Genomic DNA, 13338 nt, shown 5'->3' on the forward strand with positions numbered 1-13338 from the left:
ATTTATAGGCACTACACTCAGAGCACACTGTTCACTCTAACATCTACTCACAGAATATGCGGAATTCAATTAAGTGAGAAAACTTTTTTTTTGCCTTTTTGTCTTTTTCTAGGGCCACACCCTCGGCATATGGAGATTACCAGGCTAGGGGTCTAATCGGAGCTGTAGCTGCCGGCCTATGCCACAGCCATAGCAACTCGAGATCCGAGCCACGCCTGCGACCTACACCACAGCTCACGGCAACAGCAGATCCTTAACCCACTGAGCAAGGCCAGGGATTGAATCCAAAACCTCATGGTTCCTTCGGATTCGTTAACCACGGGAAGTCCAGAAAACATTAAAAAAAAAAAAAAAAGTTAATGTGGATTGCTAAGGTGACATCTGAAGCCGCATGTTTAAACAATGCCATTCTTACCTGTTTTTCAGTGGAACTCCTGGGGAGGAAGGGGAGAGAATTAAGCCAATTAATAGCATTAAAACCTCCAGTCTGTACTAAGGAAGAATCACACCATGTTTAGTCAGTGAAAATGACTTTAACACAGATTTTAATGAGAACACTTTCTCACCATCTTGAAATAGAAATGATTTGTACTTTTTACTCTGAAGCTGCTCAGCCGTCAGGACTTCCTCGCTTCCTGGTTGGCAGGGTTTAGAAGCCACCGCACTACCAGCTCCCCATTGCTTTTGAGGCACGTGTTGGCCATGTCCTCCTCTGTCGGAAGACCTTGTGGCAGCTTCAGGGGCTTGATCCTGTGACATAAGGGAATGCCTTTAGAGTTACACACGGTAGCACATTTTAAAAAAACTGCTGGAATAACAAACAACAAACCTTATCAAATGTTTAACCACTTTCAGTTTTGCATTCACTGAAGGGATATTCTTGTGAACTTGAGGAGTGTGTGCCTACGAACAAAGGAAACAATGTGATTGATCAATTTCAAATGTGCAGTTGGTCCCACCATTCAGGAAAATGTTAAATTGAAGGCTCATTTTGTCTAAATTGAACTTTTAAAAACATTGCATGAAATAACACTTTTTTTTCTTTTTTAGGGCTGTACCTGCAGCATATTGAAACTCCCAGGGCAGGGGTCGAGTCAGAGCTGCAGCTGCTGGCTGACACCACAGCCACAGCAATGCCAGATCTGAGCTACATCTGTGACCTATGCTGCAGCTTGCAGCAACACTGGCTCCTTAACCTACTGAGAGAGGCCAGGGATTGAACCAGCATCCTCATGAAATAATACATTTAAACAAAAGAAATATTGAATATATACCTTAAAGCGTTGTTTGGATTTTTTTTTTTTTTTTTTTTTTTTTTGCTAGTTTAGGGCCCCCCTGGTAGCATATGGAAGTTCCCAGGCTAGGGGTCCAATCAGAGCTGTAGCCACTGGTCTACACCATAACCACAGCAACATGGGATCAGAACAATGTCTACAACCTACACCACAGCTCACAGCAATGCGGGATCCTTAACCCAATGAGCGAGGCCAGGGATTGAACTCGCATCTTCATGGATCCTAGTTGGGTTCATTGACCACTGAGCCATGAAGGGAACTCCCTATACCTTTAAGTTTTAAAAGTAAAACATTTAAAGCGAATTTAAACTAAACTAAAGATGACCAAAACAGTTACCTACTTTTTCTAATCCAAGCATCTTTATTATATCTTTCTCCCAATATGGACGTCTTTTTGTACTTTTTATTCTGGTAACGATATGCAGTTTATGAGGGTACTGTGGATCCCCACCATATTTTTCATGATCTTCAGGTGAAGGCTGAAAAACCTAGAAAAGAAGAATTATAAATGGTAAATTTTCAACTTACAGAGTTTCTATGTACCTCCTTTATTTTTTTTCTTTAAAAAAGCTTTAAACATAACGAACCCGACTAGCATCCATGAGGATGCAGGTTCTATCCCTGACCCTGCTTAGAGAGTTAAGGATCCAGTGTTGCCGTGAGCTATGGGATAGGTTGCAGACACGGCTTGGATCTTGCATTGCTGTGACTGTGGTGTAGGCTGGCGGCTATAACTCCAATTTGACCCCTAGCCTGGGAACCTTCATATGCCACAGGTGTGGCCCTAAAAAGACAAAAAAACCCACAAAAAATAAAAACCTTTAAACAACTACATAATGATTTCATCCCTCATCTTTCTATAATTCTCATCCTCAAACTGAACACTTGTGCCAGTCCAATTACTCAGACAGATGGAGTCTAAGAATTTCATAATATCATAATTTCAATGCAGGGGAAGAATGTAAACTCTGCTCAACTCTGCTGAGTCTTTAAACATTTCCAGAGGGGATATCAAGCTATTGGAGGTTTGAAGCAACATGACAATATTAAAAAAAAAAAAAAAAAAGAGATTCAGAAAGAAAACTCTTACAAGAGAATCAAGTGAACTGGCAGTGGAGAATGAAGAAAGGAACTCAGGAAGCAGTTAGGCCCTGGGTTAAGACTCTGAACTGCAGCAGGACTGATGTGAGATCTCTGGGCAGTAAAACAGATGGATCCGTGGTGTGTGGGGGAGAAGATGGGGTTGAGGTTGGCAGAGGCTGGTAACATCAACTGACACAGCTAGAACAGGACAAGCATCCTCTTGTAGAGGGGTTGTTTGGAGGGAAATGGGTTTAATGGACAATGGGTTTAATTTTGGATCATTAAAGTACTCTGGGTTATCCAAGCAGCAAGGTCTAAAAACCGTCTGAGAACACAGGGTGACGTCAGAGACAGGCAAAGGCTGCAGATGCACATCTGAGGCATGTCTATGAAGTTTAAATAAAGGTTTTCACATGCACTACAGTCAGGGATCAAAACCACCGCCTTGATTTTAAATGAATGCTGACATTTGTATCTATCCTTTTTTTCCAAAAGTTTATAGTCTAAGAAACATGGAAAGATAGAAGACAATACAGTTGCAGAAAGGCCATGACTTGAAAAATAAAAAGATTTCTGATAAAAGAACATTAGGGACTTTAAGGTAGCAAAATAGTCAATGGTAATACTATTTTACCTTTTAAAAAAAAATTAGTGGAGAATGGTGATTACTAGGGACTGGGGGAAGAAAGTATGAGGAATTACTATTTAATGGGTACAGAGTTTCAGTTTTTCAAGATGAAGAATTCTGGAGATGGATGGCTGTGATGGTCACACAATACGATTAATACCACTGGTTGACAGTAAATTTTTTGTTGTATATATTTTATCACAATACAAAAAATTGGGGAAAACAAAACAAACAAACAAAAAAAAACCCCAGGCTTTGCAAAACTAAACAGACTTGACCATACATTCTAGCAATTGCATTCACAGGAATCTACCTCAAATGAGTTGAAAACTTAAACCCACACAAAAGCCTGCACACAGATGTTTACAGCAGCTTTATTCACCACAGCCAAAAATTGGAAACAACCAATATATCCTTCAGGAGGTGAATGGATAAACAAACTGCAATACAGCCATACAACGGAATATCATTTGGCAATTAAAATAAAATAAGCTACACAGCCACAAAACTCAGGTTATAAAAGTGTAGCTTTCATTACTTTCAGAGACTTATCTGATTACTGAGTCCTCAGCTACTTTAATGGAAAACAATTTAAACAACCCAGTTGCAAAATGGGCAGAAGACCTAAATAGACATTTCCCCCAAGAAGACATATGGATGGCCAGTTGGCACATGAAAAGCTGCTCAGCATCACTAATTATTAGAGAAATGCAAATCAAATTATTAGAGAAATGCAAATCAAAACTACAATGAGGCACCACCTCACACCTGTCAGAATGGCCATCATTAATAAGTCTACAATAACAAATGCTGGAAAAGGTGTGGAGAAAACGGAACCCTCCTACACTGTTGGTGGGAATGTAAATTGGTACAATCATTATGGAAAACAGTATGGCGGTACCTCAGAAAACTAAATATAGAGCTACCATATCATTTGGCAATCCCACTGCTGGGCATATATCTGCACAAAACTTTCACTGAAAAAAATACATACACCCCTATGTTCACAGCAGCACTATTCACAATAGCCAAGACATGGAAACAAGCTAAATGTCCATTTGACAGATGAATGGCTTAAAATGTGGAACATATAGGAGGTCCTGTTGTGGCTCAGTGGTTAACGAACCCAGTTAGTATCCAAGAGGACGCAGGTTCGATAAACTGGCCCCACTCAGAGGGTTAAGGATCTGGCATTGCCATATGCTGTGGTGTAGGTAGCAGAAGTGGCTTGGATCCTGCATTTCTGTGGCTGTGGTGAAGTCTGGCAGTTACAGCTCTGATTCGACTCCTGGCCTGGGAACTTCCATACACCGCAGGTGCAGCCCTAAAAAGACCAAAAAAAAAAAAAAAAAAAAGATGTAGTACATATATACAATGGAATACTAATGAGCCATTTAAAAAGAACAAAATAATGCCATTTGCAGTGACACGGATGCAACCAGAGATTCTCATACTAAGTGAAGTAAGTCAGAAAGAGAAAGACAAATACCACATGATATCACTTATATGTGGAATCTAAAATATGGCACAAATGAACCAGTCTATAGAGCAGAAACAGACATGGAGAACAGACTTGTGGTTGCTAAGCGGGGAGGGGGGAAGGAGTGGGATAGACCGTGAATTTGGGGTTAGTAGATGCAAACTATTACATTTAGAATGGATATGGAATGAAGTCCTACTGTACAGTACAGGGAACTCTATCCAGTCTCTTGTGATGGAACATGATGAAAGATAATATAAGAAAGCTAATGTGTAAATATATGTATGCCTGGGTCATTTTGCTGTATAGCAGAAATTAGCACAATGTTGTAAATCAACTATACTTTAATTTTAAAATAAGGAAAAAAAAAAAGGAAATGATCTTTTCAAGCATGTTTTTCCTTAGTTCTAGCAACAGATTTTCTAGTTAACTCAGGATTTATCATTCTTTTGATTAAAGATACAGTTAACTGAAAAAGAAAAAGAAATGAGCTACTGAGTCATGACAAGACATCAAGGACATTAAGTGCATATTGCTCAGTGAGTAAAGCTAGTCTGAAAGGGCCATATACTACATGATGCCAGCTACGTGACAGTCAGGAAAAGGTAAAAGTACAGAGGCAGTGAAAACATCAACGGTCGCCAGGGGATGAGCAGAACGGATGCACAGGTGAAGCACGGAGGGTTTTCTGGGCAGTGAAACGAGTCTGTGTGATACTCTAATGGTGGATACAGGACATGATGCCTCTGTCGAAACCCACAGAATATACAACACAAAGAGTGACCCTGATGTAAACTATAGTCAAACTAGACTTTAATTCATGGTAATGGGCCAATATTGGCTCATCAATTATAGCAAATGTATATCAACGCAAGATGTTGACAAGGGTATCTGTGTGTGTGAGGGGGGAGTATGTGGGAACTCTCTGTACTTCCTGCTCAATTTTTCAATCAATCTACAACTGCTCTAAGAAATAAAGTCTATCCATTAAAACAAACAAAACAAAAATCTATGGAGGGGAGTTTCTGTTGCGACTTAGCAACAACAAACCCAACTAGTATCCAAGAGAATGCAGGTTCGATCCCTGGCCTTGCTCAGTGGGTTAAAGATCTGGCATTGCCATGAGCTGTGGTGTAGGTCACAGACTTGCTCAGATCTGAAGTGGCTGTGGCTATTGTGTAGGCCACCAGCTACAGCTCTGATTTGACCCCTAGCCTAGGAACTTTCATATGCCATGGATGCAGCCCTGAAAAAGACCAAAAAAACAACAACAACAAAAAAAACCTATGGAGGGCTTAGCCAGTGTCTTCTGAAAAAATGATAGGTACATACAGATCTAGCAGAGAAAATGCCATGATCCAAATTATTAGCCATAGTTGACACAGAAAAACAATACCAAGAACCACACAGCAGTCTGAGCAGGAGGAAGACATGCTATTTTCTAGGGAAAACAGTGACACGAAAGCATAAGATATTACGGAAAAAAGCCATAAGCAGCAATAAACAGATTCTGAGGTCATAAAAGCCTAAGACTAAGAAGGCCAGTGGCAATCTTAATTTTTAATAATCATTTACATCAATCCTACTATTTATGAACGGTTTTAAACTCTTCACTTCTATCTATACCCACAAATAATTTAACATGAAAGTTTTCAGTATTACAAAAATTGGTTCCTTTCAAAAAAGAACATGTTTTTTAAAAAGAATAACAAAAACAAAACTTTGTTCTTACTTTATCTGGAATTCTTGACCTTGTAAATTTGTGACGAATCCAATCTGTACAAATGAGAGATTCCATGCCTTTTGTCACCGTCTAAAATATGACATAAAACATTTGTTTTTTAGAACTCTGTCTAGTGCAGAAATCCATACCTACCAATTTTTAGGTGATGAAAGTCTGTTCTTACCCAAACTGTGATTATTAAACATTTATTACAGCCCTGAGCTAAATGAATACCTCTCATCTCACCACTATCACATTGTAAAGAAAAAGCACACAAGTATAAACTTCCAGACCATAGGCTGGCAGCATTTTTCTGGAAAGGACCATATTTCTAGCTCTGGGGCTACAGGGTTTCCATTGCCCAGTTTTGGCTCGGCCACTGCAGGGTGAAAGCCGCTGGAGACAGTATGTAAACAAACTGGTGTGGCTATATTCCACTAACACTTTTACAAAAACAGGCGGACCGCTGTGTTTGGCTTGCAGGCTGTAGTTGGCCAAAATGTGCTTGAGACAACACACAGTAGGTCACCTTCAACAATATAGTGTAAGGGGAACCCAAAATGAGTTTCCAGTTTTCTTTCTAGTCCCAACAGTACCATGAACTCTGAGTTCCTATCTCTTGTTCCCTCTTTACAACCTTCTAGCCCTGTTTCTGTGGGGCTGCCTTCGGACCAGGAAGTCCTGTCTGGGAGGGTGGTAATTATTCCCTTCATGTCCTCCCTGTATTCCTCCTCATAAAAGCAGAGGCATCTGGGGGGCAGTGAGGGTCTCGGCTGGGACACACCAGGAACTCTGGGCTTCCAATCCCGGTTCTGTACTTACCAGCTTACAGTGAGATATGAGATTCCCATCCTCACCAAGGGTCAGGCTCCTCAGCCATAAAAAGGAAATAATACTGACCCCCACCCCCACTTCCCAGGGTTAATGTGAGGTGAAGGGAAGTATGTAAAGCACCTGACATCATTATCATCTAAAGGTGGCAGGAGGTTCTATCTAGACTCTGGGCCTCATGAATGGATTAGGCAATCTCCAAAAGAAAGACTGGAGGGAAATACATAAAAGTACAAACATTAATGGTCTCTGGGAAACTGTTTCTCTTCTTTCTGCTTGACTATATTTTTCTAATTTTCAGTGATTGAAAATGGACTATTTTCAAAATTGAAGAAAAAAAAATCTAAAACTTTAAAAAGACTGGAGTTCCCTGGTGGCTCAGCAGGTTAAGGATCTGGTGTTGTCACTGCTGTGACTCTGGTTACTGTTATGGCGCAGGTTCTAAGAAATAAAGTCTATCCGTTAAAACAAAACAAAACAAAAATTTATGGAGGAGAGTTTCCATTGTGGCTCAGTGGTAATGAACCTGACTAGTATCCATGAGGATGCGGGTTCAATCCCTGGCCTCCCCCAGTGGATTAAAGATCACGTTGCCATGAGCTGTGGTGTAGTTCCATACCTGGGAACTTCTGTATGCTACAGGTGAAGCCCCTGCAAAAAAAGATTACAGTGGATCAAGGGGAATCACCACTAGCCATTTTTTACTAGCATGTTTTCCAGGAAAAGGTCTTTTGTGACTTCAAATCTGTAGGGAAAAAACAGCAAATAAACCACAAACAAAATTAACCCTCAACATCGAAAAAAATTAATATATAAAAAAAGGAACTTAAGATGCTAACTTGCCTGTATGTTTCGTTCATTAGAAAAGAGACAGAAAATGTTCTTAAGGAATAGGAAAAAAAAAAAAAGAAAATTTTTGTAAAGAAACACTTACTTGTAGTCTGCCTGGGGGCCTCTGAACTACTGAGCGCAAAATCCCCGCCATGAGTGTGGTGACTGTTCTCCTTAGAGGCTTTAGAGGCTGTGAGACAGATGCATGGGTCACGTACGTCTTAGTGGGCTAGCTCCCCCACTTCTGTAAGTAACAGAAAACCACACCAATTGTAAAAAACGAATGCAGTTTCACAGTAAAATCTTGGTTGTTTTAATACAGTAAGGACAATAATAAAGTTATAATAAATGTTTTATTCCAAGTTGAAGAAAACCACAGGCAGTGGTTCACACCCCACTTTTCAACAAAGAGTTTAACCTCAGGCTGATTCAACAAAAATGGGCAATGGAGGTTACTATCATTTTAAAAAATCTTCAACAGCGAGGGCAGACAAAGAATGCTTTGCTATAGAATCACAGAAAAGTTAAAGAGCTGGAAGGGATTGAAGAAAACTCAACTCCTAATCAGACATGATGACCTTCTCAATTTGTGTGGAAAAAGACTCCCAGAGAGTTCAATCATTTACCCAAGGGCATCCAGCTTTCAAGAGTTCATGGGGTGGAACTCAGTTCTCCTAATATCTAGTTTAGCACATTCTCACCAGATCGTAACATGTTCCCTTTTGTTTCAAAGCAATGTGGAACTCGATTTTTTGCTTATTTGCATTTTAAACTGTTCTTAATGAACATGCATGTTTTTATAACTTACAAGTCATGTTTAGACACAAAACAATTATAGCCTACTATACATTGGCTTAAACTGAATGCAGAAAGATTAGGTTCATGGCCTACATGTATATATTGGACAGGTTACTTAATTTGTGTGTTTCAATTTTTTCCCCAAAGAACAGAAAGAAAGTAACACATCTTGCAAAGGAATTATCTTAAAAACACCTAAAAAACAGTACTTGGCACATAGGAAGCCCTCAACAAATGGTAGCTTTTACTATTATAAAATCATTAAATTATTACAAAACTAAAGTTTGTAATAATTATACCCTAAGATGCCAAAATAGCGCAAGTGCTGTACTTCAGTGCCCACCAGTTTCTGGCTTACTCAAGCTCTGCAGGTCTTTCCTGTGATGGGCAAAGTGATGAAGCTATGGGAATCAATGCAAAACGTCCCATTAAAAAGGGTCTGACTTCAGAAAAATTCTCAGCAACTGAATCAGCCTCTCAAATTTATCATTTTTAGAAGAGTTAACTACTATAACTTCAGTGCCCTGAAAGCAGGAATTTTGTCTTGTTCATCTTCTACTCTCAGCACCTAGCAAACCATCTGAAAGACAGCGGGCACTCAGAGTTTGCTGATGAATGTCTGAATCGATGATTGGGTTACATCTATGGTCTGCTCAACTCAGAATTCAGAAGTACATAAAAATTTCCTGTCATTTAGACATTACAACGTAGCATAGCAATTTTTAGTTCAAATCTTCCAGTTTGGTTGGTTGGTTGTTTAGAGCCTTTGCATTGAGGCTTCTTTAGAAGAGAAGCTTAATCCTCTGGCTCTCCAATCAAATAGACAATGTTAAACTGTTTTCTCTACCATACTTCTTCCTCTCAAGTTAAGCATTAGCTACTAACTCAAGTCATTTTGTTAAATCTTTCTCTTATTTAGACGTCAACAAAAGCCTCCTAAATGGCCTTCCTGCTTCAATTCTATCTTCCCTAAGGTCAACAAAAGCCTCCTAAATGGCCTTCCTGCTTCAATTCTATCTTCCCTAAGGTCTTGTCTCCACAGCAGCAATCAATAAACGTGAAATTAGATGACTGTCAACTCCTCTGCTCAAAACTTTCCAATGAGCAAGTCCTCACTGTTAGAGCAGGAGGTTACACAGGAGCCAGAGAGGAAGCTAGAATGATCCGTGTGTGTGATCAAATGATATAGGATTAGTGGAATTCACAAGTAGCTTAATATAGGTACTGATAGATATAGAAATAATTACAGATAGGTATACAAACATGGGTTAGCTTTCTTGGCTGAGAGGACCTGAAAGCAATGGCATCCCCGGGGCAATGAGGACACCCAATGCCCAGATCTTAGTTTCTAATTCTCTAATAAGAGGGACAAGAGCCCTTGGAGAAATGGCTGATTAGCAGGCTGTAGCAGGGAATATATAAAGATGAGTCTGGAGCTTCTTGTAGTGCTAGAAAGGAAAGACTCAAAAAATCAAAATGATGAGGGTATGTCAAAGGGACATAGGAGCCAAGTGAAAGTCCCAATGGCTACAGCTGAAATAATATAAGCAACAAAATAAGTAACAAAGCATTGGCTTATAATCTCAAACAGAAAATAAGCATGAGTCCATACTGATATAAACAGATGAATAGGAGTTCTCATTGTGGTGAGGCAGAAACAAATCCACCTAGCATCCATGAGGATGTGGGTTTGATCTCTGGCCTCTCTCAGTGGGTGGGGGATCTGGCATTGCTGTGAGCTGTGATGCACATTGTAGATGAGGTTGGGATCGCATGTTGTTGTGGCTGTGGCACAGGCTGGGGGGCTACAGCTCCAATTCAACCCCTAGCCTGGGAACTGCCATATGCCGCAGGTGCGGCCCTAAAAAGCAAAAAACACCTCCCAAAAAAACAAAAAAGAGAAAACATGAATAAATTAAGTAATGGGAAAGAAGAAACAGATCTCCCTTGCAGAAGCATTTTGAATAATTTTTTTTTTTTTTAAGGCCACATTTGCAGCATATGGAAGTTCCCAGGCTTGGGGTGGAATCAGAGCTGTAGCCTTGGGCCTATGCCAACCACAGCCACAGCAACTTGGGATCAGAGGCAAATCTTTGGGCAGCTTGCAGCAAGGCCAGACCTTTAACCCACTGAGTGAGGCCAGGGATCAAACCCACATCCTTATGGATACTAGTTGGGTTCTTAACCCCTGGAGCCAAGACAGGAACTCCCCAAATAATTTTTTTTTTGGTCTTTTTGCCTTTTCTAACGCCACTCCCGTGGCATATGGAGGTTCCCAGGCTAGGGGTCTAATCGGAGCTGTAGCCACCAGCCTACGCCAAAGCCATAGCAACTCGGGATCCAAGCCGTGTCTGCAACCTACACCACAACTCACAGCAACGCTGGATCCTTAACCCACTGAGCAAGGCCAAGGATCGAACCCCCAACCTCATGGTTCCTAGTCAGATTTGTTAACCACTGAGCCACAACAGGAACTCCACAAATAATTTTCATTTGATATTCCCTCTCTACTCAAAGAGATAAAGCTATCACCCCTGAGGTATGGGCTCTGCTTAATGACTCGCTCCCAGAGCACAGTACAGAAAAGGAGGAAAATAACATCACTACCTCATCAAGGTGATCAAGGTTAACATCAACTGTGATAAAAGTCAGGTAGAAAGCATGTATCCTGGATGTGACAGAATGAGAATGTTCCCTTGACTGGCTGCTTCCTCTCATTTTTTCAATTAGGTCTACCCCAATTCTATTATCTAACATTTGACCCACAGTAAAATTGTCAGCATGCCCAATCTCTTACCCTACTTCATATTCTTTCCATAGCACTTATCATCTTCTAACATAATTTAATTATTTGTTAGGTTTGTGGTTTATTGTTTGTTTCTACTCAATAGCACGTTAGTTCCACAGGGACAAATATTTTTTAAATTTTGTGTTAGGCTTGCTCTGTCTCTTCACACATGTATCTCAAGTATCTACCTAAAGCAGCACTACAATATATCAGTCACTCAATCAGTTTTTTTGTTTTGTTTTTGGTGCACTGAAGGCATATAGAAGTTTCCAGGGCCAGGGATGGAATTGGAGTCACAGCTGCAGCAACATCAGATCCCTAATTCATTGCACCAGGCTGGAATCAAACCGATGCCTGCACAGAGACAAGCCAGATCAATAACCCACTGTGCCACAGGAGCAACTCCCACTCAATTTTTGCTGAATGAATAAAGTTTCATTTACAGACTTCTGAAAATGTGAGTCAAAGTTGTAAATAAATGTTTTCTTTCTTCCTTCTTCTTCTTTTTTTTTTTTTTTGCCACATCTAGGGTATGGGGAAAATCTGGGGTCAGGGATTGAACCTGTGCCACAGTAGTAACAATGCCAGATTGTTAACTTGCTAGGCCACCAGGGAAATCCAGTAAAGGTTATTCTTAATAATTAGGCATCTCATTCTAGGATTGTGAAGCATTATTCTGTCTTTTACTGTACAATAAGTTTTCTCTTGACAAATACAAAAGGAGAAAAACAAATGCATCATAAGAGCAGTATGATCCCATTTCCATTTTAAAAAAAAATGTCTGTGAATGTGTATATAAACACAGAAAAACTCCGGAGGGCTATCACAGAATCATTAGCATACCCAGTGAGAGGGGGTTAGGCTAATAGGGCGATTTTTCCTTTTTTTCCCCTCTGTAATATCTGATAGGTTTGTTGTTATTTTACAATGACTACGCAAGTAACTGTTACTAAAAAAAAAAAAAAAAAAAAAAAAAAAAACCACACACACACAACTAATTCTTTTTCTAAAGAGACAAAATGATAAAAGGGGGGAAACACTATTGAAAATGCAGAACGCACAATTTCCCTTTCAATAAACCGACATCCCTGAAGGCAAGAAATGTCTCTTTGAACTTCTCATGCCTAACTATTAAGCAGCCTCTTAGAGAAGAACCCCAAATAAACAAAAACAAAAATAAACTCTGAACAGGTAGCTTTACGTAGGTGGCGATCAAAACGGGGTTGCAAAATCACGACTTTTAATAAAACGGTAAATACTTTAACTGCCAGCTCTGGAGGGTTTACCTTCTAAAATGCAGCAATTTTTGGATTAGACCATTTTGTATCTCCATTAACAACTCCAGTTATGCGGACCCCAGTGGAAAGCCGAAGTTATGAATAAAGCAGAAGCACAGAGAATGCTAATACACACTTGAATTCCCCTTCCCCCAAGATTGCCCAGCCCAGGCGGCTCTTCCCTGAGCTCCAGGAGACGGGGCTCCACAGGCCGCGTCAAGGGATTCTTCTAACTGGGAAACAGGTTCCCGCCGGCTAAAGGCTTTTCGGGAGCCAAAGGGACAGCATCTGGGGCAAGCCCATTCAGGTGCTGTGACCCGCAAACTAGAACTGAATAGAGAAAGTCAATCCACGTCTGCTTAAGGCTCCCAGATACCTATTCCTGGCAAAAATGTACTTTTTGCATTCCGCTCATTCCGCACTCACCAGCGACAGCTAAACGACTTGCAGCCTGAGGTTAACCACCAAGGGGAAGCAGAGCAGAGGGAGGACAGAAAGTGCCACATTCAAACCCGTTCGTCATCCTGCCCACACCCGCAGTTTAGTTCCGCCCGAGTCCTTCCCAAGCAGGAGTCCCAGAGCGCAGGCGCACTGGCATCTCGTG

The 13338-nt window shown here is 40.5% G+C and overlaps 1 protein-coding gene across 1 annotated transcript; it reads right to left on the bottom strand.

Moving 5' to 3' along the window:
• Positions 514-13308, bottom strand: MRPL30 (mitochondrial ribosomal protein L30). The gene is made up of 6 exons (XM_021087197.1): positions 13161-13308; positions 7975-8115; positions 6219-6299; positions 1637-1783; positions 830-903; positions 514-750 (listed from the first exon to the last, which is right to left on the bottom strand). Exons 2-6 carry the CDS (start codon positions 8023-8025, stop codon positions 618-620), a joined length of 486 nt encoding a protein of 161 aa, XP_020942856.1. The 5' UTR covers positions 8026-8115; positions 13161-13308; the 3' UTR covers positions 514-617.

Source organism: Sus scrofa, chromosome 3 (genome assembly GCF_000003025.6).
Source record: "Sus scrofa isolate TJ Tabasco breed Duroc chromosome 3, Sscrofa11.1, whole genome shotgun sequence".
NCBI classification, from domain to species: domain Eukaryota; kingdom Metazoa; phylum Chordata; class Mammalia; order Artiodactyla; family Suidae; genus Sus; species Sus scrofa.